This window comes from Grus americana, chromosome 2 (assembly GCF_028858705.1).
Source record: "Grus americana isolate bGruAme1 chromosome 2, bGruAme1.mat, whole genome shotgun sequence".
NCBI lineage: Eukaryota > Metazoa > Chordata > Aves > Gruiformes > Gruidae > Grus > Grus americana.
The window spans coordinates 103298732-103325723 of record NC_072853.1 but is presented as its reverse complement, the minus strand read 5'-3'; the positions used below and the strand labels follow the sequence as shown (position 1 = coordinate 103325723).

Sequence of the window (26992 nt, the reverse complement as noted above, 5' to 3'; positions counted from 1 at the left end):
GAACTCCTTATGATATCTGAGACACATACGAAATGTTACTAATATTCAGATCCCATTATTTTAAAATTACGTAACTGTATAACTGATGTATACTTTCTGATTAAGATTTTGCAGAGAAGATTTCAAGCAAACTTTACCTGCAGCATGGAATACACATAAAAGAAAAACTCCTAACAAATGCAAAACTACCCTAGCTTTTCAGCAGGGCCCTATGCACAGTGAGCTGAACAGAGCACTTTACAACCTTAAGTTTTAATTAAAACAAAATGGTCAGTGGCTTTAGTGAGGTACAGGGGACAACGTTACTGAAACAGCAAAATTTCAGTAAAAAAAAACTATTAAGGAGGATTAAAAAGGTATGAAAATATTGTGAGTAGCATTATAAAACTGATGGGAAGCCAGACAACAGATTAATAGCCTGGAAGACAAAAAGATTTTCAAAAGCCATTAATATTTCACATCGTAAAAATAAAGACATGCTTCCACAGAAGATTTGAGACAGATTACCAGCTTTGCAACACTTACCTGAAGCAACAACGGTGCTTGCCCATAATGTATTTTCTATGCTTAGGCTTTCATGAACTGCTGGATCACTATCTTCCTGTTAAAAATATGAACAGCTAATATGTAAATCAACATCACGAATAGTCATAGTTAAGAACAATGCCAAACCATCTGAGTAAGAATAACTTGCACAGAATATCTGTGTCCTTGTATCAATCACCATGTAATAGTATTCGTTGCACATACTTTGCCTGTGCACACACAAAAATAGCTTTCACAAAAAGTGAAGTACTGATTGAAGTTCATATTAAACCCAATTACATCCAAAGAACTAAAGTAAAAAGTGTTTTAAAAGAAATATATTCTTTTTCTCAGATGTATTGAACTACAGAACAGTTTGCAATACCAAGCAGTTAAAGTGAGTTATGAACACTAACCACCAAAAATTAATATCCTGTTCTCCATGACAATTTAAATTTATAATTCATAGAGTAAGTTATCATCATTATCATCATTTTGCAACCCAAGTGACATCATATCAACTTCAGGGAAAAATATTTAAACTTAAAAAGAAATGTACACTTGTGGTCTCTCACTACACACTTACAAAATACATATCCAATGGGAAAATACTTCCAATAGGAAATCGCTTCCATGATTATTCTAAACATTCCTTTTTTTCCTCCCCTCTCTCCTCCCAAACAATAATGGTCCACAGATTGTAAACAGGCTTAATCTCTCATAATCAATTTGGAGCATATACAGATTTGTTACTCATTAGCAGCTGTGAAATGTGCTGTTTACAGCTAAAGCAAACTTTAGGAGGTAGGATAATCAAGTGTATTTGATCGAATTACAGATTGTACTAAACATTTTGCAGGAAAAGGGGGACCACTGATTTACCAAAGTACACAATAAATTCTACATAATGTCAATAATCAAAATCTATGTCCATTTTTTATCTCCATTTTGAAACAACCACCAAAGAACTGGATGAGCTGATTCGAAATCTCTGTTCCTACAAAAGAAAAATCTCAAACTAAGCAGATACATTTTTGTGTGTACTTCAAAAGACCCACACATAGCAAGGAAACTATAGCTCTTACTCTCTTAAGGGAAGCAGAATTGTTGTTTAAAAGGCATAGAGAACCATTCTGTCAAAAACAGAAGGGAAGAGAGGGAGGATATGGAATTAGCTATAAGAAAAAAACCACAAGTTTTGAAGACTCATACAAGTAGTAAAAATGCTGTCAAGAATCATGAATATTCTAGAAGATTAGTCTTCCATTAAGAAAAAGGAAAAATATTTTTTGATTCTTACCTAAGGAATTAATACTGCAAGAATTATTTGCCATACTCCTAACAATGAAAATACATTAGGTTTGAGACACCAGCAATCACAAGCCCACTCTAATGGAATAACATGATATCATATAGGAATTTTCAGTAGTTGGGGAGTACTGTAAAGACAGAAGTGAATGCCAAGGTATTGCTACGTAACAGCAGAAGTACTTCACATTGCTAGGCCAAGAAATGTTCAGCTGTAGAAAACTGAAAATATACCTCTGAAGGTAAAACAGGATCAGCAGCTATAGCAATATTCAAAATTATTGGTAGTATTAGGAACACATGAAGTCTTGATCACTGAATTAGCTCAAAAAAGTATCATTTGTCGAAATTATCAATCATCTTTGTAACAGTCGGTAACTTATTTCTGAGATGAGTGCCTTTGACAGGGTTCATCCACAGCGTAAATTTTTGGATAATTTTTCCTAACTTCATAATGCTTAGGCTCCTGTTTTGAGTTATCATTGTTCCTGGGTTACACAGATTCTGCGACTATTTTGGCCTTCTGAAAGCCTAATTAAGCAGTGTATAGACATATAAGTCTAAGTAGAAATATAAGTCTAAGTAGAAATTATTCAAGAATACTAGTTTTTCCAGAGGAAGATACTACCAATATAGTCAAAATACTAACTGCAGCTGTTTGGGGCATGGCAGTCAGTGGCAAGATTGCCATCTATACCTATAACGTTGAAACATGACCACATCCACGTTTCCATATGGAACTTATTTAGAGGTTTCAGAATCTGTTTCTACAAGGCTAGAAATAGGACACGAACTGGCCATGTGCGAGTTGAAAACAGATACTGAATTTTTTCATTCCTATTACAGGCTCAGCAATTCTTGAAGGGCCCAACAGGTTAACTTTCCTAAAATTCTTTCATACGGACAATGCTGATTAGTCATCTGTGACAACAGTAGAAGGCTGCCACTTTGAAACTAAATGGGGGGCCTGACACCAAACAGGAGTCTTAATTTCACGCAACTTACCATGAGATGCACAGATTGTTCTCAGTCAGCAACACACATGCTAACCTTGATTGCTTTTTTATCATCCACAAACTATTCTGCATAGTTCAAACTGCTTCAACTTGTTTGATTTTTACAATTCTACACTGCAAAAAAAGGAAATTCTGCTCAAGTATTCTGAACAAGAAATTCGTGGAGTTTCTCACTGCATCACTAGGTCAACTGAAAACAATTTATAGGTGTACAAGGAGAATGTTTTTATTTTTAAGAATTCACGACTGTATGTCAAAGAGCAAATCATGCTAGAGTTTGTCAGAGGAGTCCCCAGCAGGCATATAATAGGATAATGCATACTACCAGAGAGCTGACCACAAAGATCCCATATTTCAATCAAACACTGCAACCTCACGGAAATTAATGGGTCAGTCTTTTACAATCAACATACAGTGATAGAACACAGATGTGAATAGCATACTTGTGGTGAATTTAGTCTCAATAAAAGAAAAAGTTTTTGCATTTTGCCCTCAGAAGTTCCATACAGAATACCTGTTGTCCACAGTGGGACTCCAAACAGCTTCCCCCAGACACTGAAAGAGATAATTTCCATCTACCACTTAGTAAAGCTACAATCCTACTGAAGTAGACATTTTTGCATTATGTTGAATTCCAGGGTGAACAAAGAATTTGAATTTTGACAGAAGCATTGTGTTTTAACTAGCCATTAGCACAGAATTAAGGTACAGAATTAGAGATTCAGAAAAACTGTAGAATGCAAAGAAACATTTGCTACTATATCTTTGCATGCCTTTATAATTGTAACTTTAGATAAGACTAAAGTAAGGCTTCATAACAAAATAGCTATAGAAAAAATGCCTATGATTTAGTAGTGGGGTAATAGTGTAGGTTAATAAATCCTACAAAAAAATGGACAGATGAAATCCCATACAGTGAAATGTAAAGCAATACACACCAAGGAAGAAAACATCTCAGCTTCACACAGTGATGAGCTCTCAGCTGATCAAAACTACTCAGGACTCACAACTACGCAGAAAATGGTCATGACTACTCAGAAAACAAATTTTGGTATTATTACAAATCTATCAAAACACTAACTTAAATAGCCAAGAACAAGCTCAATGCTTAGAATTACAAGGAGAGAAGGAAAAAAAACCAACCAAAATCATGCTACTACAAAGAAATCTATGGTTTGCCCAAGTCTTAAAGTACATAGCTCTAAATCCCTCCTCCCCTTATTCCAAACAGAAAATAAAAAGAACTCGAACAATGCCTTCAAAAAGGGCAACAAGGGTGGTCAATGTAGCTTCCATAATAGATATGACTACATAAACCTGAACTCCAGTGAGGAACGTGACAGACATCTATGAAATGGGCACCTAGAAAGGAAGGATGGATACTGCTGTCTCTTACCAAAAAAGAAAGAAGCCATAAAGCCAGCAAAATTAAAACAATAGGCAATTGCTCTTCATAAAAAACCATAATTAACCTGTACAACTTCTTCCTATTTGAATGCTAAAAGGTTACACAGGTTCAAGGGGGAACTGGGTAAGTTTAAAGAAGGAAACTGGATTGCAGCTTACAGAAACCAGCTCTGACTCAAGAAGTTCCCACACATCATAAGTTAAGAGACAGAAGAATCTTCTGAGGAGGCATTACCATCTCCTTGCTCTAGCCTTACTCTCTTTCCCAGCAGTCTGCTTCTGGCTATTGTCAGGAATAGGATCCTAAACTAGAAAAATTTTTTTTTTCTGCCTTAGTTTATTTTTCAGTTAGCAGATTTTAAGACAGCGAATCATGAAGCTCCTCCATACTACAAGAAGAAATTGAAAGCCCTGCTGTGATTATGGAGAGCTGACAACACACCCAGCAAAAAGTCACTTGTTCAATGGCTACCTGCTACAAGACTTAGTGAAATGCCTCCTTTTAGGTCATTCAAAATAGTAAAACATCTAATGAGCTATATCTCTTTCCACCCACACCACGCTCATCAAAAGGATTGTTCAGCTGATCAGTTAGCTTCTGCTTATTTCATTATGATCCTTTCATGTCTTTATGCCCTCATCTAACATTTCCACCTTTCTACAGTTCATTCAATTTGCCAAATACCACACATTCTATACCCAAAGAGATGACAACTTAATCTTATTTCTCATTTGTCATAAGTTACTCAAATGTAAAATAAAAAGTATATTTATGGGTTATGAGTTTAGCTGTTTCACATTATTTTTATTTCTCTTCTTGGAGAGATGGCATGGATAGATGAAGCAGGGAAGGGAAAAGGACTCCGATTCCTGAATAAGACTGGGTCTGTGGTAAGGAGACAATGTTCTGCAAGTTTTCTGACACTACTACAGCTAAAAGAACAATATATGTTTAGGGGTAAATGAAATCCACCACTCTAGTAGCAGAAATTTGACATACAAGGGTTGCTTTGTCCAGCTGACAAAGTTTCCACTTAAGTTCTGCTGGGCTGAATTTCATTTGGCAGCTGTATGTTTATTGGTCTTTAAATTCTGAATTAAGTTCAATACCAGAATAGTGCAGTTCAGTATTGCATTCAAGTTTCATACTCAGGCTCAGTTTTTGAAGACATGCACAGCATTGATCACAGAGATTTAAAATGTCTGCAGTTCCTGTTCTAGGAAATTAGTCTGTAGCTCTTGCATGTGCAGAGAAAAACGAATAGATAAGTACTGAAATAAAAATTGAATATATCCTACTCTCAAGTCCAATACAGCTGACAAGGATCACGACAAATTTCAAGTAGTCATTTAAAAGGTTTCAAGGCTGCAATTTATTAGAATTTTTTTTCAGATAATGACAGAGGCCTTCGAGACTAAATACCTAATCCTTGAATGAACCAGTGTACCACTTTCACGTGACCTTTTATAGACATATTCCTACCAGACAGGATGCAGCACAACCACCCCACCAACTTTTGTAGGAAAGTGGAAGAATACAGATTAGTTTAGTTGCATCACTTAAAGAGATTCCTTCCTCACCCCAATCCCACAGTTGATTATTCTTGCTATGTTCCTTTTACTAGCATATGTATTTTGGACAGGGTCAGAGTAAGTTCTGCACGTTAGCTCGTTAGCTCCCTAGTCTGGCTGTCCATGTGGCTGCTAGTGCTAGCACAAGGAAGGTGAGTAAAAAGGAATTGCAAAACATAATACCATTCCCTTCAGTGGCAACATAAAATTAAGCCAGATTGAAGTGAACACAATCATTGCTTCAAAATAGATAATTCTCTAACAGCAAATACAAAGTAAAAAAATGACTCCACATTCTCTCTACTAAAATACTAGACTTATCCAAGAAAACATCTGTATAGTTAACCCCAGACCAGAGATTCTACTCACAAATGAATACATAATTTTCAGTGCTCACATCTCGATAAGTATTTTTCCAAAGTATCAACAGCTACATGCACCAGGTATGGGTTTTTTAAAATATGACAAGGTGCTATATTGTAAAAAATTATACCAAATAGTTTAGCCCCAGCCAGCAACTGAGCACTACACAGCCTCTCGCTCATTCCTTCCCCGCCACCCCGGTGGGATGGGGAGGAAAATTGGAAGAAAAAGATAAAACTTGTGGATTGGGATAAGGACAGTTTAATAGGACAGCAAAGGGAGAAGGAAATAACAACAGTACTAATAAAAGAATATACAAAGCAAGTGATAAACAACGCAATTTATTCACCACCCACAATTCAATGCCCAGCCTGTTCCAGAGCAATGATACCCCATCCCCAGCCAGCTCCCCCTCCCTGATGTCATATGTTATCAAATATCCATTTGGCTAGTTTGAGTCAGCTGTCCTGGCTGTGTCCCCTCCCAGCCTCTTGTGAAAATTAACTCTATCCCAGACAAAAACTAGGACATTATTCACCCCTTACGCTGTACTATCTATGTCATGCCCAGATCCTACACTTTCCAATTAATCACCACCACTGTTACTGCCTTTTTTATATTTTTTATAGATATATATATATATATATATACACACACACAAACACACACACAGATATCACTCCCTTAGTCTACGGGCCATCCCTCTAAATTGTCCATTAAATTAATTTAATCCATGACTTTGGGCTCCATCTCTCATAACAGTCTTTCAGGGCAGGGGAGATGCTGTGTGCTGTTGGAATCTGGAGCTTGCACTTGGTGTATCTTGCGCAACCCCTGCCCACGATCTGTGGGTTGAAGATGTCAATCTCGAGGAAGCTGCTGGGTGCTGAAGCCAGTTCTAGCTCCACCATCATGGCACTTTGCTTGGTTTCATCAAAGTTCATCCTTCATTACAGTGATTCTTACTGTAATACCACTGATACAGCATATAGCAATTGTAGTACTGATGACATAAAATTGCAGGGTTATTTAGCAATTAACATCACACCATTTAATTTATTGGCTATTCGCACCCAAAATCAGCTCCCCTTGAAGTACACACTGGACTTCCCCATCCTTTCGCATTACTCACCAAGTGCACCCAGGTCCTTGAGCAAAAGCAATCCCACGGATGGGTTTGCCTTTGCCTGAAGCAGGGCTAACACAGACTGTCTTCCCCAACATATTCTTCACATGCGCTATGAGGACTTTATCTCCTTCTACAGGATGTGGAAGTTTTGATTGGGCAGGGCCAGCTTGATTGGCAGACCTCCTAGTGTTAAACTAACCAGCTGGCCTTTGCTAAATGCGCGTCCCAATGTTTGAGGGTCCCACCACCCATTGCTCACAGTGTAGTCTTTAACAGCCCATTGTATCGTTCGATTTTCCCGGAGGCTGGTGCATGGTAGGGGATGTGATACACCCACTCAATGCCGTGCTCTTTGGCCCAGGTGTCTATGAGGTTGTTTCAGAAATGAGTCCCATTGTCTGCTTAAATTCTTTCTGGGGTGCCATGTCACCACAGGACCTGCTTTTCAAGGCCCAGGACACTGTTCCAGGCAATGGCACAGGGCACAGCATGTGTTTCCAGCCATCCAGTGGTTGCTTCCACCACAGTAAGCACATGGTGCTTGCCTTGGTGGGTTTGGGGGAGTGTGATGTAATCAATCTGCCAGGCCTCACAGAATCACAGAATGGTAGGGGTTGGGAGGGACTTCTGGAGATCACTTAAGTCCAACCCCCCCTGCTAAAGCAGGATCACCTAGAGCAGGTGGCATAGAATCGTCCAGGTGGGTTTTAAATATCTCCAGAGAAGGAGATCTCCCTGGGCAACCTGTTCGAGTGCTCCGTCACCCTCAAAGTAAAGGTTTTTTTCCTCATGTTCAGATGGAACTTCCTGTGTTCCAGTTTGTGCCCGTTGCTCCTTGTGCTGTTGCTAGCCACCACTGAAAAGAGTCTGGCCCAATCCTCTTGACATCCTCCTCATATTTCTATTTCAGCCATCATACACCATAGCAGAAAGGCTTTAACTGCTTGGTTTGTTTAACTGCAGCGCATGTTTCATGTTCATGGATAACCTATGCAATAGCATCCATGATTAAGTCCACCCCTCGATCATGAGCCCATCTATATGTTGCATCTCTTCCTTGATGGCCTGAGGTGTCATGGGTCCAGGGAGCTATAAACAATTCACCCTTAGTTGCAGTCCAGATCTACCTGAGCCACTTCAATCTTTGCAACCTGATCCACCTGCTGGTTGTTCTGATGTTCCTCAGTGGCCCAACTCTTGGGTACGTGAGCATTTACGTGATGTACCTTTACAACCAGCTTCTCTAGCCAGGCAGCAATATCTTGCCATAACTGGGCAGCCCATATGGGTTTGCCTCTGCGCTGCCAGTTGCTCTGCTTCCACTGCTGTAACCACCCTCACAGGGCATTGGCCACCATCCACAAGGCAGTATAGAGGTACAGTGTTGGCCACTTTTCCCCTTCAGCAATGTCTAAAGCCAACTGGATGGCTTTCACTTCTGCAAACTGGCTCAATTCACCTTCTCCTTCAGCAGCTTCTGTGACTCGTTGTGTAGGACTCCATACAGCAGCCTTCCACTTCCAATGCTTTCCCACGATGCAACAGGACCCATCAGTGCACAGGGCATATGGCTTCTCATTTTCTGGCAGTTTATTATACACTGGGGCCTCTTCAGCACACATCAACTCCTCTTCTGGCCATATTCTGAAGTCTTTGCCTTCTGGCCAGCCCAAGATCACTTCCAAGATTCCTGGGGGATTGGGGTTTCCTATTCGAGCCTGCTGTGTGATCAGTGTGACCCACTTACTCCATGTAGCATCAGCTGCATGATGTGTAGAGGGGACCTTCCCTTTGAGCATCCAGCCCAACACCAGCAGTTGGGGTGCCAGGAGGAACTGTGCTTCAGTACCAATCACCTCTGAAGCAGCTCAAACCCCTTCATAGGCTGCCAATATCTCTTTTTCAGTTGAAGTGCAGCAGGCTTTGGATCCTCTGTATGCACAACTCCAAAACCCCAGGAACTAACCTCAAGTCTCCCCTCGTGCTTTCTGCCAGAGGCTCCACGTAGGACATTTTCCCTGGCTGCAGTGTAGGACACATTTCTTACATCTGGTCCTGCCTGGACTGGCTCAAGGGCTACTGCATGAACTACTTGTTTAATTTGTTCACAGGTTTGTCGCTGCTCAGCGCCCCACTTAAAATTGTTTCTCTTCTGGGTCACCTGATAGAGAGGGCTTACAATCAGACTGTAATTTGGAATGTGCATCCTCCAGAAACCCACAACGCCTAAGAAAGCTTGTGTTTCCTTTTTGCTAGTCAGTGGAGACAGAACTGCTATTTTGTTGATCACATCCATTGGGATCTGATGACACTCATCTTGCCATTTTATGCCTAAAAACTTGATCTCCTGTACAAGTCCCTTGACCTGACTTCATTTTATGGCAAAACTGGCTTTCAGAAGGATCTGGACTATCTTCTTCCCCTTCTGAGACTTCTGCTGCTGTGTTGCCCCATACAATGCCACCATCAAGGTATTTTAGGTATTTTGGAGCTTTACCCTTTTCCAGTGCAGTCTGGATCAGTCCATGGCACATGGTGGGGCTGTGTTTCCACCCCTGGGACAGTCAGTTCCAGGTGTACTGGATGCCCCTCCAAGTGAAGGCAAACTGTGGCCTGCACTCTGCCGCCAAAGGGACTGAGAAAAAACACATTCTCCGTATCATTTGTGGCATACCACTTGGCTGCCTTTGACTCCAGTTCTTATTGAAGTTCCAGCATGTCTGGCACAGCAGCACTCATGGGCGACGTGACTTCATTCAGGCCACGATAGTCTACTGTCAGCCTCCACTCTCCACTGGACTTCTGCACTGGCCATATGGAACTGTTAAAGGGTGAGCGGATTCTGCTGATCACTCCCTGACTCTCCAGTTGACAGATCAGCTTATGGATGGGAATCAGGGAGTCTCGGTTGGTGTGATATTGCCACTGGTGCACCACTATGGTAGCGATCGGCACCTGTTGTTCTTCAACCCTCAGCAACACCACAACAGAAGGGTCCTCCGAGGGACCAGCCAAAGTAGACAACTGTTCAATTCCCTCTGTCTCCAAGGCAGTGATGCCAAGAGCCCACCAATAGCCTTTTGGGTCCTTGAAAGACCCTCTCCAGAGGCAGTCTATGCCCAGGATGCAAGGAGCCTCTGGGCCAGTCACAGTGGGGTGCTTTTCCCAGTCATTCCCAGTTAGACTCACTTCAGCCTCCAACAGAGTCAACTGTGGGATCGCCCTGTCACTCCAGAAATAGAGATGGGTTCCACCCCTTCACGGCTTGATGGCATTAAAGTACGCTGTGCACTGGTGCCCACTAGAGCCTTGTACTCTTGTGGATGTGACGTGCCAGGCGATTGGATCCACACAGTCAATAAACCCAGCTGTCCCTTTCCTCCATCTGGCTGAAGGCAGGGCCCCTCTAATCCTAGTCACTGTATTCATTACTCACTTCTTGCAAAAAAGACTTAGGAATCCCTTCAAGAGGATCGTAAGTATGATCAGGCCTTCCACTCGCTCTGGGGGACTGCCTGCTGGAAACAGGAGCAGCATTTTTCCTGGAAGAATCTCCCTTTTATGATTCTTTTCCTTGCAACTCACATACTCATGCCTGTAGGGTCGAGGTAGGTTTACTCCATTCCACTTCCTCATGTCCTCTCTGTGGTCATGCAGGAAAAACCACAGGGTACCTCCATATCCTCTCTCTTGAGCAGAGGAACACTTACTCCTAAGAGCTGAGATACTGGTCTGAACAGGTAGGGAATAGGACATATTCTCTTTGAGTTGCTGGAACTTCCAGGAGAGTTTCTCCACAGCCGAGACGAGGGAGGAAGAGAGACCTTATTCATATTGCTGCAGTCAGCCAACGTTGGTGCCTCTTCACCTTCCCAGTCCGTTACTGACAATGAGTTGGCGTACAGTGACGGCGTGCTCTGTACAAACTTCCGCCACATGGGTCGGGTACATTGGACTTCATCAGGATCTGGGTAACTGCATGTTGTCTGGGCCATAATGAACCATCTCCTTGCATGCCTAATTCCCTCAGGTACTGGACACCTCTCTCCATGGTGGTCCACTTGCCTGAATGACATACATCATCTTCACTGAAGGAATATCTTTCCCTCATGCTTGGCAGAAGTCGCCTCCAGACACCAAGGGCTTGTGTCTTTTTCCCAATTGCCTTGTCAATGCCCCCTTCCCTAGACAGGGATCACAGCTGACTAGCTTCACTGCCCTCTAATTCCAAGCTATTGGCCCCATTATCCCAGCATCACTGCAGCAAAGTAACAACGTGCTCACTGAAATCTTTTTGCATATCTTGCAGCTCACTCAGGGTCAGGGATCGGGTCATTATCCCAGGTTCTGCCTCTTCCTCCTGTTCTCACAATGGTCCTGGTTCATCATCATCCCTTACTAAGGAAAGTAATTTTTTTTCTGTATTTCTTCTGTATAGGGGCAACTGATATCAGCATGGGTTGTTTTTTTGGTTCAGCTGTGGTGCCTGTTGTTGGGGTTGGAGGAGCCACCAACGCCTGTCACTGTTTCCCCTCTCCTCCCACTGAGGGTGCTGCTCACTATCGAGCAGTGTTTGGTAGATACTGCCCAGGGCCCAGCACAGTGCGGTAAGCTGTGCCTCCTGGGAATAGCCACAGCATTTTCCTTTCAAATATTCTATCACTTTATCAGGGTCCTGTAGTTGCTCGGGAGAGAAGTTCAAAACCATTGGAGGTGAGAAGTTCCCTAGAAACCTGCCCATATTTTTCCACGTGTCCTGGTTCTGGCAAGGACAGAGTTAATTTCACAAAGAGCCAGGACAGGTGAGCCAAGCTGGCCAGGGGCTATTCCATACCATGTGACATCATGCTCACCATAAAAGGGGGCTGGTTGGGCAGGGGTGGGTTCGGCAGGCTCCGGGATGGGTTGAGCTCAGGTCATCGGATTGGTAAATTGTTCTCTGTTATCACCCATTGTGAATATCTGTTATCAGTACTGTTGTTGATTGTTTCCCTCTCCCTTGCTGTCCCAGTAAACTGCCCTTATCCCAACCCTCGAGGCTTTGCCATTGTTTTTCGTTCTCCTCCCCAGCCCGCCGGGGAAGGGGTGAGTGAGCAGTGCGTGGCACCCAGCTGCCAGCTGGGGCTAAACCACATCAACATGCCATGCCACCCATGACTATCCACCCTCAGAGCATGTCTCTGAGTGGCATTCCTCAATAGTTGTTTAACCCTGAACAAGACCTGGAACCCATTCAGGAGACGTAGCAATAGAAACATGCTGCCTTGAACATCTGAAGAATATTCAAAATTCTCAAAAGCTGCAGTGACCAGCCTGAAGGGAAAAAGGGAGGTGAAAGAGCGCAAGAAAGTATCCCCCTCCGCCCTGCATCTTCCCCATAGGCTGGGTGTGATTTTCAATAAATTTGGAGATGTCATCTGAGGTACTGCATGACAGCAATACCACATACAAATACCAGCTTCAAATCATGACCACTGATGTTATCATATCATAAGTTGATATCACATAGTACAGCAAAATGAGAATCCTGACCCCTCTCCTAGGGGCGATAAACAGTGCTGCAGGGAATACATACAGCAAGAAAGGGTTTATAAACAGCAAGTAAGGGTCTACAGAACACAACCATGTGAATAAACAAACCACTGTTGTGACCAGCAACTATTTAACTAATACAATAAATGCATATTGCAAATTTGTTTTAACACGCTCTGGTCAGATCTGTCATTATCTCAACCCTTCAAGTCCCATGTTGGGCACCAAAAAGGACTATCATGGTTTAGCCCAGGCCAGCAGCTGAGCATCACACTCGCTCACTCTTTCCCCCTGTGGTAGGATGGAGAAGAGAATCAGAAGAAAAAAGTAAAACTCATGGGTTGGGACAAGGACAGTTTACTAGGACAGCAAAGGGAGAGGAAAACAACAACACTACTTAGAATATACAAAGGGTGATGCACAATGCACTTTGCCCACCACCTCAAACCCAATGCCCAGCTTGTCTCCAAGCAGCAATCACTCCTCCCTGGCCAGTTTCTGCCCCCGCCCCCCCCCTACAGAGCATGATGTCATATGGCATTGAATACCCCTTTGGCTAGTTTGGGTCACTTGTCCTGGCTGTGTCCCCTCCCAGCTTCTTGTGAAAATTAACTTTATCCCAGCCAAAAACCAGGACAACACATGCTCACTTTCATGCACTGTCTGCATACAACACACCAAAACCCATGGAGGACAATGGAAAATGACTTCACGTGAAGCTGGCAGACATTAACACAGTACAGCAGAGCTGTGCCATGCTGGACCTTATTCTCACCAATAAGGAGGGCCTGGTAGGGGACATCAAGCTCAAGGGTAGCCTTGGCTGCAGTGACCACAAAATGGTGGAATTCAGGATTCTCAGGGCAGCAAAGAGGGCGTGCAGCAAGCTCAATACCCTGGACTTCAGGGAGCAGACTGGCCTCTTCAGAGATCTGCTTGGTAGAATACCATGGGACAAAGCCCTGGAAGGAAGAGGGGCCCAAGACAGCTGGCTAATACTCAAGCTTCACCTCCTCCAAGCTCAGGAGCGATGCATCCCAACCAAGAGGAAGTCAAGCAAATCCACCAAGAGGCCCCCATGGATGAACAAGGAGCTCCTGGGCAAAGTCAAACAAAAAAAGGAAGCCTACAGAGGGTGGAAGCAAAGGCAGGTAGCCTGGGAAGAATACAGAGAAACTGTCCGAGCAGCCAGGGAGCAGGTTAGGAAAGCCAAAGCCCTGACAGAAATGACATCCTTGTCTCTAAATTGGAGAGACATGGATTTGATGGATGGACCGCTCGGTGGATAAGGAATTGGCTGGACACTCGCGCTCAAAGAGTTGCGGTCAACGGCTCAATGTCCAAGTGGAGAACGGTGACGAGTGGCATCCCTCAGGGGTTGGTACTGGGACCGGCACTGTTCAACATCTTTGTTGGCAACATGGACAATGGGATCGAGTGCACCCTCAGCAAGTTTGCCGATGACACCAAGCTGCGTGGTGGGGTCAACACGCTGGAGGGAAGGGATGCCATCCAGAGGGACCTTGACAGGCTGGAGAGGTGGGCCTGTGTGAACCACATGAAGTTCAACAAGGCCAAGTGCAAGGTCCTGCACGTGGGTCGGCGCAATCCCAAGCACAGCTACAGGCTGGGCGAGGAATGGATTGAAAGCAGCCCTGAAGAGAAGGACTTGGGGGTATTGATTGATGAGAAGCTCAACATGAGCCGGCAGTGGGCGCTTGCAGCCCAGAAAGCCAACCGTGTCCTGGGCTGCATCAAAAGAGGTGTGACCAGCAGGTCGAGGCAGGTGATCCTGCCCCTCTACTCCACTCTTGTGAGACCCCACCTGGAGTACTGCGTCCACCTCTGCAGGCCCCAGTACAGGAGAGACATGGAGCTGTTGGAGAGAATCCAGAGGAGGGCCACGAAGCTGATCGGAGGGATGGAGCACCTCTCCTATGAGGACAGGCTGAGAGAGTTGGGGTTGTTCAGCCTGGAGAAAAGAAGGCTCTGGGGAGATCTAATTGTGGCTTACCAGGTTCTGAAGGAGGTCTACAGGAAAGATGGTCAGGGACTGTTTATCAGAGAGTGTAGTGATAGGACAAGGGGTAATGGGTTCAAGCTGAAGGAGGGTCGCTTTAGATTAGATGTTAGAAAGAAATTCTTTCCTGTTAGAGTGGTGAGGCACTGGAACAGGTTGCCCAGAGAGGTTGTGGATGCCCCATCCCTGGAAGTGTTCAAGGCCAGGTTGGATGGGGCTTTGGGCTACCTGGTCTAGTGGAGGGTGTCCCTGCCCATGGCAGGGGGGTTGGAACTAGATGATCTTTAAGGTCCCTTCCAACCCAAACCATTCTATGATTCTATGATTTAACTCCTCCTGACGTGGTTATGCACGTGTACTGCAAAAGGTATCTTCTGTCAGCTATCAGGTTTGCTGTGGATATATTTTCTTACATAGAAGTACTTAAGAGAAGTTGTTCCTTCAAAAACTCCAGAGCTGTGCATCTAAGTTTCTGTTCCGTTTTATGGTCATGCACTTTTTGAAATTGTCTAAGTTTGTCTTCAACATTGTTAGTACTCTGTCTTCATAATGGAAAAAAAAAAAAAAAATCAATGTGCTATTACCCTGTCAACCTACCCTTGCAAGAATTCTTTGAACATCAACGCTTAAGTAGGAAAAATGTATGCATTAGCATCACTAAGCACAGTAATTTTTTTACTTTAACATAAAACAGAAATTAGATGCAAAAACTGATTTAGTGTAAGAAGGGCTCACAGCAAAAGTAAAATGATAAATCACTAAACAAGTGTCCTAAAACAACATTTCACTATGCAGAAGGTACACCATTAACAAAAGAAAAATCTTCTAAAAATATCTACAGTGTGATCCGCTGTGGACCAAACCTGAGGGCACTGCCCTCAGATGTATGCACACGCAAGTTTAAACTGAACTGCTCTTCCTACTGAAGCAGTCAAAACAACACATATGTAAACCTGAAAGCATAAAATGCAGAGTTATTTACACATATCAGGGATGCCTGAATCATACAGCTCTTATTACATGTACAAACAGAACCCACAACAGGGAGCAACTGTTTAGTGATGATTTCCCAATGTCTCAATTACACGTACCAGAGTTGTTAAAAAGGCTCTGTGGAGTTCAATTTATATTTAGAGAAGTATACACTTAGCCAGTGGGACAGGAATAACATGAATTTTACAGCTGTTAATAGAAGTTTCATTTGGACAAGTGGTCAATACAAGGTTTAAGTAAACATTGTTGCTTACAGCTTTAGAAGCTGCGGGCAAATGACATTTACTTTGTAGGCAGCATGAACTATATAACTGGTATAAATTGGTCTTCGAGAGCCAACACTTGCAATATCTCATTCATCAGTGTACTTAGAATTGTGAACTGGAATTCCAATTACTGAACAAAATCTATTACCAATTTGAATCACTTGGGTAAAAAACCCCCTTCTCTACCTCCATAGTAGTTAATTCTCTCAAATTATTTTAGAAACAAACTATCAAGAGGAATGAGTCTACTGACACTGAGTTTGGCTAAAATAAACAAAACAATCACTATATCTAATATAATGCTACAAATGTGTAAAGCGATTAAAAAAATTTACTACCTATTAGGACACCCTGCTTTAAAGGGTAACTTTAGCAGGCCATCTTTTGAAAATAACAGAAAAAAAGTCACAGAAATTACTGCATTGCTGTTATCATATTTGGGTTTGAATATAATTATAGCTGAAGAGAGGATTTAATAAAGCCCCCATAAGTAGCTTTTAGTTTTATTTTACTTGTTGAGATAACTGAACTTCGGAAGTACTAGCTTTCCCTTGAACAGAAATGCTGTTAAACAAGGCACACTTTTATTGCACATAAACTACCAGTTGCACTGTCTCAGGCTACTGAATATATTCTACTTGCCACCTTGACATATATGAACAATACATTTGATATCTGGAAACAAACACTATATACTACTATACAAATGGTTTCATATAAAAACATTACAGTGATGTCAACAAATATCCAATTCTTGGATTCTGCTTTTTTTCAGATATTCTTTTTGTATTAGCTTTCTGCAATACATATTTACCAGGGTATCTTTTATATGAAGTATTGCCATGGCAGGAACACAGTAAAAAATACTGCTGTAAAGCTAAAGAAAAATCTGATACAACTTTGACACTAAGTATAGGTTTCACTTACATTGAGAAATGGAAGAGAGAAGTAGAACTGTATTTACATACGCTACTTACCCGTGTGAAGGTACCCTCAAAACTGTGAATATCCAGCTGTGGCTTCTGAGCATAAACATAAGCATTGATTGAAAAGAGATCCTGTAAAACAGATTAATGTACTTACTATTATTTAAACTTGAATTTAATCACGTATTTTGAAGAACCTTTTAGTGGTAAAGATTCTAGTTTATGACCCCCACCACCCCACCCAAGTTAAGTTCATTATGTTTTTACCCAACTAAGAAACATGCTGTTGTTTTTTCAGCACATCTTGCTATAAAGGAATCAGATGATACTCTAAATGTGTTGAGAGTTCAAACACTAAACTGTTTTACATTTATAATGAGTTAGAATTTTTATCTATTTTCTCCATTTTAATTTATAATACTATTATCTTTAAATATTTCCATATATTTGTTCTTTAAAAAATAAAATTATTTTTTGTTTGCTTTGGTTTGAATGAAACTGGAAACAAAATACTTTTCCAGCAAGGACAAAGCCAACTGAATACAAGAGGAAACAACAGAATTGATCTAAATTCTCTTAAATGCTCAAGCACATCTGCAGTCAACCCATGAGAAAACCCCATCAGCTTCAAGAAGGCCTGGATACATCAACAGGATTACTCAAATGCTTAAAGTCAGGGATACACTAAACTAATCTAATAAAATTTGGTCTAGTATACATGGTACTACTACTCATGACAGCAAACAATCCATGAACATTCCTACCCTAAGAATAAGAGACTCTCAGATACTAGAGTAGCAGGGTCTATAAATAAAGCCTGTATGGTATAAACAGAGGAAGAAAAAAAACATCTGACTGTTAGATCTTAAGAGCTGTCACTAGAGGCCCAGGGAGGATCACCTTAAAATTCTGAAACAATTGTTTCATCAGGTAATTGTTCCAGAACATCCACCTCCCACAGAAAGAATACCACAGATTAACTGTTAAAAACCTGATACAAAGGACTTTCTTCTCATCACAAAAGCAAACCTTTTGGTGCTTTTTAGATGGTCAGGACCAACAGCAGCTAAAAGATTTCAACATGAGTAGACCACTCATGCATGGATTCACAATCCAATTTCTACTCTGGAGAGGAACAGATGCTTGATACCAAATCTCAGCTGATCTAAGAATCATTACCTCTGATGAAATGCAAGTGCCTACCTTATCACTGTATGTAGCACCTATTTGGATTATCTCCAGGTATATATATACACACACACACAGAGGATGAATCTTGCAAAAGACTAGTCAGACGCCATCTCTGGGGAGCAGATTACATGGCTACAATACCCTGTTCATGCCAGCTAGAATGTGCTATCTTCAAAAGCAGATTTAATTTTACAGCCTCTTTCAAGAATGTATAACCACACCTGGCCCAAATACAGCTATTTTTAAAATCATTATTTTTGTTCATAATTTTGAATATAAGAAAAAATAACTACAGTTGAATATTACATAATTTGAACATTCAAAAAATTAAAGGCACAATTGTCCACCTGTGTTAATGTCTTAAAACCTGACACATTTGTATACTTGTTTCTCCAATAAAATGGTTACAGATTTTTGAATATCATTATTTCAATTTTCCAGACTAAAATTAATTTTTTAAATCTATTGTACATTTATCAAATATGTTTAACTTTAGTTTACAAATGTGTAGCTCTATAAATAATGAATTTGAATTTCTATTTATATTCTGTAGACAAGAAATCTCTCATTTCATACCTTGCAAAAACCGACTTTGTATTTCATATGCTTTGTAAAACATGAATCAAATCTGAATATTAACTCTCACAAATTATCTTTATCTTAAACCATTAGTCATTTATTGTAGTCTTTCACACGAAGTTCATTCATTGCATTCTTGTTCTTCCAACCTACTTTCATCACGTTCATGAGAAATAATTCATATGAAACTAATACACATGTGGTGTCCTATATCTTCATCATTCAATTCTTTCCAATCTGTTATCACCTACAATTTAGCTAATCCAGGCTATTATGTGCTTTATTATGCACAGAAAAATAAAGACTCTCTCAGCAACGGATAGCACAAAAGAAAACTAATACCACACACATACTCATATACACAAAAACTGCTAGTGAAATGCATCAACCAAGAACAACTTCCCTCTTTTCAAAGAATGCCTTAGTGGAAAGCAACATTAAAATAAAAGGAAGCAGAAATATTCACCTTTTTAAGTATACTGGCATTTATACAGTAATATAGCTTTCTTAGTTTCTAATCTTTCTATTTTCTTCTACTGTCACGTTCTCCTTTGCTACATTTTAAATGTAAAAATTTCTGCCACATTATTTTGGTGTCTTTTTATGTTTTAGTTCTCCTTTTGCATTTCTGATTTAACATCTAAGTTTCATGTTTTTCTTTTTTGCTTTCTTGAATTTCAACTCAAACTCACTTACCTTTTGAAAAACAGATCTGCATATTCCCTACGCATTTGTGGCAGTACTCTGGAACGCCACAAACTAGAACTGGCAGAGTATTCCAAAAGTGCATGTTTTTTTCTAAAACTAAAAAACGTAAGAAAAACTTACGCTCTGAGAGAAATCCAGGGTGGTAGTTCATTGGCATTTCATTCATGAGTAGTAGAAAGAAAAGATATACAAGGATACTACATGTGCTCAGTAACTTTCTGAAGTATTTTTTCATTATTAGGATAAAGAAAAGTGATAAGGATTTTTTTTCTGTTGCCAAATGCTCTGTACTCCAAATGGACATCATTCTCATGCCAATAAAATATAGTAGCTGAAGTTTTATAACACAAGAAAAAGAAATCCAAAGAATGATAGAGAAGACAGATTACATATGAACTACATTGAACAATAAAGATTACTATAAAAGTACAAAGATGCTCCTTCACCTAGTGCTGCTTTCCCAGTAGTAGAAGCTGTGCATTCCTCATCTCAATGTCTTGAAAGAAGTCATGATGGTGAATTTAACAAGAAGACATCAAGATTTGTACAGAAGACAAATAAACATAACTTCTGCTCGCTGAGCAAGAAAAATTTACCTGGTTAGGTTATGTCATTGCTACTTCCTATATAAAAGCAGAGAGAAAGGCAATTACCTTAAACAAAGGATTAAAAAAAGATAACTACTTTTTATTAATGATTTAACTAATGAGGGACTTGATCTCTGTGAAATTCAGCTTCAGTAAAGAATCATTTCCATACTATAAGCATTGAACTGCTGGTTCACTGAAGCCAAATAGTTCTACTGATATGTTCAATGGAAACAATATTCTACATCTAAAATTACGTTGCTTTTAGCAGCCAGTGAGGGCAGATGACCTCAGTTGTTTTCTTACTCAAGAAAAAAAACCCCACTTGGGCAGGGGAATTGTAACAGTTCTAGATTAAAGAAACTATATAAAAGACTTGAATCGCAAGCAATAAAAATTAATTTTATACAACAGTAGATGAGATTATTTTCAAGAAGCTTGATATGTATTTAATTATCCCATACTTGAAAATTATAATGCAGAAGAATACACTTCGTCCTTCTACACTGAAAGTCAGGAAATGACTTGAGGATGGTACAATAATGAGAATGTTCTCTTTTGCATTTCACAACTTGAAAATCACTGTAAAGTTATCAATAACACAGAAAAATCTCCTCTATTAGGTCAAGGGCAACATTTGTTCACCTTACTTAAAGATCATTAAAATACATTCTTAATCATAACATGTAGTTCATTACAAATAAAATTGCCTTTGGTTCAATACAACTAATTAAATGTAAATGGTATTGTTTACTGCTGTATGGATCTTCTGATATAAATCAGCAAGTCACCATTTATTGAAAATTACAGTGACCTCATTGTTGTTAATAAATTTAGCTGATCACACAAGCTAGAGAAGAATGTCTCAGAACACACGTATCGCCAGAACTGTCCTACCTATAACTATGAAACTGCAAGAAACCTAATCTAGGTGTTACAAAATTTGCTGCTCAGCCATCATTAAATGACTTGCTGAAATTTTAATTCCCTGATCACATTAAGTGCTTTAGAAAGACAACAAAATCTGTACTGATCACCTTGGTGGTGTCATCTGTTCTTTAAGAAAAGCTCTGATGGTCTGCAGGTTTGTTTATTCTGGGTGTCACAGCAGGTAGGGTTACAGTGGTGCTCTGTTGACACAACTGACAGCTGATGCCAACGCAAGATACTCACAGCCTTTACATCAGCTAATTGTCACTTCTTTTGATTTCTGTAGTTATGGAGAGTATCTTCTGTCAAACACATGATCAAATTGTTTATAGTCTATTTTATGCTCAACTTGCACACATCTTAAATTATTAAAAATATATTTTAATATGTAAATATGAACTGTAAGCCTCAGCTTTGAAAACACGCTGCAAGCACATGGAGAAGACACTGTAACAGGTGTTGCTTTATGTGAGTAGAGTCCCTAGATATCAGGAAAAACACTACTGCAATGAACAACTGCTACCTCAGACAAAGTTAGCTGAAGCGATTTGATCCATTACAGCAACACCCCAGAACGTCAGCCCAGAGACAGCAAGGGCAAAACGCCAGGTCGCAGAGATTGTGCCTCATGCCTGTCTGAACAGGTTCTCTGTGTGAACAGACCCCCTGCAACCAACTGCTGTTTACCACAAACACACAGAAAGTTAACCTCGGAAACCGAACCCATTTTTGTAGCCACATCTACAAGTATAAGCCTTGAATCCAGCTTAAAGGCATTACTGCATTAAAACACAAGCTTCGTGTCTTTGAAACGGACAAGACTAAGAGAACTTCCGAGTTCTCCACGGAATTCTTTGTAGGCACAGAATATATCATGCTCCACCCATTTTCTTTACCGTGTTTTTCAACTAATCCAACATCAGTTTCATGTATTATCACGAAGGAACGTGTGACGTTGCCCCTCACCCGGACGGGACTCGCCCTCCGCCGGCGCTGAGGGGAAGGGAGGGCAGGGCGGGACGGAGCCCCGCGGACCGCCTTCCTGCCGCTGTGCCGGCGGGCGCCCAGCAGGTGGCAACCAGGAAGTACGGCACGGCGGGGCCGCGCCCCTCGCCTGCGGCGTGCGCAGCCTGCCCAAAGGCACGCGTCACCGCCGTACGCGCCATGACGGGGGCGCAGTAGCACAGTTGAGCAATATGCTACCTACGGAACTGGACGCTTGTTTGGTAGTACTACGCAGAATGGACTGAAACGGGCGTCTATCGGGTACGAATGATCTGGCATTTGGGAAGGTTCCTCTTCCAAAATTCCTTAAAGCAAAACAGTTTTCACTAATGGCTTGATTTAAAAAAAGGTCAAGCAAAACATTTAGACAGGTGTTCCCTTAAGTGCCTTATTTTCACCACATCAGTTAATTTGGGGGCAAATACGATGCACTGCCCACCTTGTGCAGCACGTAATGCAAACAGAAGGAAAGTAGGATCACGTCCCAGCAGAAGGAAGGATCATTGCCCGATTCTCATAACATTTTGCAGAGGAAAGAAAACCAAAGTGGATGCCAGACCAGAGCACAAAGCCCAGTCCTTTGCCAGACTGCTTCAAACCACAACAAATTTCTGCCAAAGTAATTTTGAGCCTATCAAAAAGCATATGCCCCTATTACATGCTGTACAGGTTAGCGAGATAATTGCTGTTAAACAGTGGTTTTTCAAGTTAGGAACAGAAACAAAGCATAGGGATGTTTCACAAAGCAACAGACATTTTCAAGTTAATATCTGGAAAGCAACTTGCCTGATTTTTCAGGTTTTTTAAGAGAAGTTTTCAGCAACAGAGGGTACTGTAGAAGCCTAGGGTGAGAAAAAGTCTATTGAATGGATTTCTCAAATGATCCTTACTTTCACCCAAGTTGCTTCAAATTTATTCCACTGTGTATACAAGAGAGCTTGAATAGTGTTTGCTGAGAAAACCTCAACTACATATTTTAAGCAACCCTTTTTAGATAAGTTGGGTGTAGAGTTTCAAAGGGTGCCAAACACACTTAAAGCATGTATCTTATTTTTACCCTTTTTTCCAAACCCTTTTTTTTTTTACTGTAACTATAAAGAAATAATTCTGACCACAGCATTTTAACTTAACTTTAAAAAAACCCCATAAATACATTTATGTGTTTGTATACAGGGCCTATATACAGATACAGCTATGACTATTAGGAACTAAAAAAATAGGATTAGAATAAAATCTAATGCTATTTTTTGTTAGTTTGAAATTCACAGCTTGCTTAGAGCTTCATACTAATCTTCTGAAGTTCTCTATCCACAGAGTTTTTTTAGATGGCTGATAGTCTTGCATATTATTGCCATCCCAGTAAAGGTAAAAGCATCTTTGCAGGAATTAAAGCAATACCAATGTGCTTTCCACAGGAATGGAAACAGCCTTCTGGGATTTGTGATGAGCATTATCTTCTGTGAAGGATGTGGGGATCCCCTAAAAAGCACTGACATTTGGGTGCATTAGGCTACCATTTCCCCAAAATAATTCACAGACAGATGAGGCTTTGGAGTGAAGCAGATATGACATGACCACTACAAACAGTCTAAGACCAGCTGGGAAGCAGCCATTTAAAATGATCCACCAAGAACCACCAAGTGTCAATGGTTCAACCAAACCACACAGTGTGGAAACTGGGAGACAGTTTTGTTGGCAGGGAGTATTATACCTAGTATCAGTTACGTCAGGATGATGTGTCAGCTTAATGCAGACAAAGTCTTGGCTAGTGTGATGCGAGAAGGGGCAAAGGCAAGTCAACTGCTTGGTGGCTTTCATTTGCTGCTGGTAGCCAGGGAAGGTTGTTAAGTGTACATAGCTCCATGATTAACCACACCGGATGACGTAACTCAGGTTGTCACCTACAGCTCAAGAAGAGGGCGAATATAAAAATCTTGCAAGAAGCACAAATCAGTTGGAGGTAGGTTAATAGCAGTAAGCGTAAACAACTAAGGAAGAAATGGTTACTGTATTGTACAGTTGACTCTTATCTACTGTTTCCAAGATGCATGAGTAATTTCTTGATGATACCTTGCCTTTCCTTCACTTACATGCCCAAAACAACCACCACCTGAGGCAAGCCTTCACTTCTGCATGAAGTTGAGGCTGCATGTCCTACCATTCAAATGCAGACTCCCCAACTTCAATCATTTCCGATTTTCCAGTGTAAACAACTAAAATAAAAATATTTTCTTTCACAACAAATGCACATAATTTTATACTGTCTCCGTAGATGCTTAACAATTTGTCAAGTCTATTGTTAAAAAAACCCCAGTTATAAAAGAACATAATATAAAAGTTACAGTACAACAATTCCCTGCTCTACCAGGTCTGTTTCTTCCTAGCAAGGAAGGAAGACTTCAGACATTAATTTGGATGGTTTTTTTTAAAAATGGAAGAGATAAAGCTTTTTTTTTCTTTTCCAAAGGAGAGTGTAAAGAAACCTTTGCATTGTAATTTACTCCAGATTTCATCAGCTTCAGAACACCAAAATTTCCAAGCTCAGAACACCAAAGTTATAACCAAACAGAACTCAGAGGCAGTGCTTTGCACGAAGAGTTGTATTTGCCATGTGCAGTCAGTGATGCTTCCAAAACAAAAGAGAAATAAAAAATAACAGCTAAGGTGGACACAGTTGTAACTCTCTGAAAAGCACTATTTAATAAAAAGAAAAATCAAAGCGAGATAGAAAATTGACTGGATTTTAGTCAAATGCATGCATCTGTCTCAAATGTGGACATGATTTGTTTTTTTTTTTAATAAGGTAACAAGATAGGCCAATGATTAAATGGTAAAAAACTATAGGAGAGGCTTATTACAAATACTAAATTCAACTGCAGGTTACAGAATACTTGTTAAAGTCTGTTCTTGCACCAGAACTCCTGTCTAGGAGCCTGGCTTGGCATCTCTGGTATGACCAACCTTCAGTTTCATCCCTTGTTCCCAATCCTCTAAATTCAAACATAGCTATTTATTCCTCCTCCTGTCACATGTGAAGCCAGTAGCCAGAGCACTATGACACAGGAAAAAAAAAAAATCTCACCCTTTTGCTAATTTCAGTGTGGCAGCAACCCTGTAATTTGGGAAGAATAACTGCAGAAGTCCTGCTAAGACCTGGCATATAGTCTAACACACTTTTTATTGAGATGGCATATAAACAGTCCTCTTAAGGTATGCTTGCCTTTAATAAAACACCTAAAGGATTTAGTGTCAAAACACCAAAAATTCTGTACAGGTAAATTTCCACAAGCTTGTAACTTGAGTATGTTTTCAGAGAAGTCTCTTAATACCAAGCATATTGGGTTTGCATGGCAAGGTTTTGGTAGCGGGGTGGGGGGGGGCTACAGGGGTGGCTTCTGCCAGAAGCTGCTAGAAGCTTCCCCTGTGCCTGACAGAGCCAATGCCAGCCGGCTCCAAGATGGACCCGCCACTGGCCAAGGCCAAGCCAATCAGCACCTCTGTGATAACATATTTAAGAAGAAGAAAAACACTTAGTGGGAGAGAGCTTTTGCAGCCGGAGAGAGAAGTGAGAAGATGTGAGAAACTTTGCAGACACCAAGGTCAGTGCAGAAGGAGGGGGAGGAGGAGCTCCAGGCACCAGAGCAGAGATCCCCCTGCAGCCCGTGGAGAAGACCATGGTGAAGCAGGCTGTTCCCCTGCAGCCCATGGAGGAAGGATGGAGCATTCTGCTCCTGAAGGTCTGCACCCTGTGGGAGACACCCACGCTGGAGCAGTTTGTGAAGGACTGCAGCCCATGGGAAGGACTCACATTGGAGAAGTTCATGAAGGACTGTCTCCTGTGAGAGGGACCCTGTGGTGGAGCAGGGGAAGAATGTGAGGAGTCCTCCTCCTGAGGAGGAAGGAGTGGCAGACACAGTGTCTGTGTGATCAACTGACCGTGACCCCCATTCCCCGTCCCCCTGTGCCACTGAGGTGGAGTAGGTAGAAATTGGGAGTGAAGTTAAGCCCAGGAAGATGGGAGGGGTGGGGGGAAGTGTTTTAAGATTTGATTTTATTTTTCATTGTTCTACTCTGTTTTGCTTGATAATAAATTAGATGAATTTTCTCTCAAGTTCAGTCTGTTTTGCCTGTGACGATAATTGATGAGTGATCTCTCCCTGTCCTTATCTCGACCCCCAAGCTTTTCCTTATATTTTCTCTCCCCTGTCTAGTTAAGGATGGGGAGTGAGAGAGCGGCTCTGGTGGGCATCTGGCCTCCAGCCAGGGTCAACCCACCACACCAAGCCAACCCTCCTGTAAAAGAACAAGCTTCCGCAGTACAAGGGAGACAATCCAGCTTCTCATTAAGAGACATTTTTACAATTATACATACATTTTTGTAGATGCACATCTATTTTGAATGTGTGTATATATATATATATATATATATAAACACGTGTCCTTTTTCATGATTTTGTTACCCATGACGTGACATATATACGCACTCAAAAAAATACATTCAGGCAACTCAGAGAGCCCTCCTTGCAAGAACTTGCACATTGCCCCTAGTCAGACCAAAAAGCACCTTGACAACAGAAAGCACTCTACACCTTCCAGGAGCAGACTGTCATCTCCCAAGCTTGCAAGTCAGTGATTAAAGCAACAGTTCCCAACTGTTGCACTGGCAGTCTAACACTTGGTTGAAAACACTACAACTGTGATACGCTTCTGCAGAGCATGGATCTCAGCGGGGACCACAATGAGAACCACTAAGTTGAAAGATAAAAAAACCCAACTCTGTTTCTTTACAATGTAAAACCAAGAATATTTGCATAACCAACTTCTCACTCAGCATTCAATGGAATATCTATCACCTATTTATTGCAAATTTGAGACTGTGGTAACAGATGTCTTCCAATACATACAATAACTGTAACAATCTTTTAGATAAGATAT

The 26992-nt window shown here is 41.1% G+C and overlaps 1 protein-coding gene across 2 annotated transcripts in view; it reads right to left on the bottom strand.

Annotated features, from left to right (window-relative positions):
- ATP9B (ATPase phospholipid transporting 9B (putative)) overlaps positions 1-26992 on the bottom strand; it is a 183029-nt gene that overhangs the window by 82081 nt on the left and 73956 nt on the right. For both annotated transcript variants that reach the window (XM_054814848.1, XM_054814849.1), the window contains exons 9-10: positions 17109-17189; positions 526-601 (exon numbers count right to left, since the gene is read on the bottom strand). In XM_054814848.1, the coding sequence (XP_054670823.1) occupies positions 526-601; positions 17109-17189 (157 nt within the window). The remainder of the gene's footprint in view (positions 1-525; positions 602-17108; positions 17190-26992) is intronic.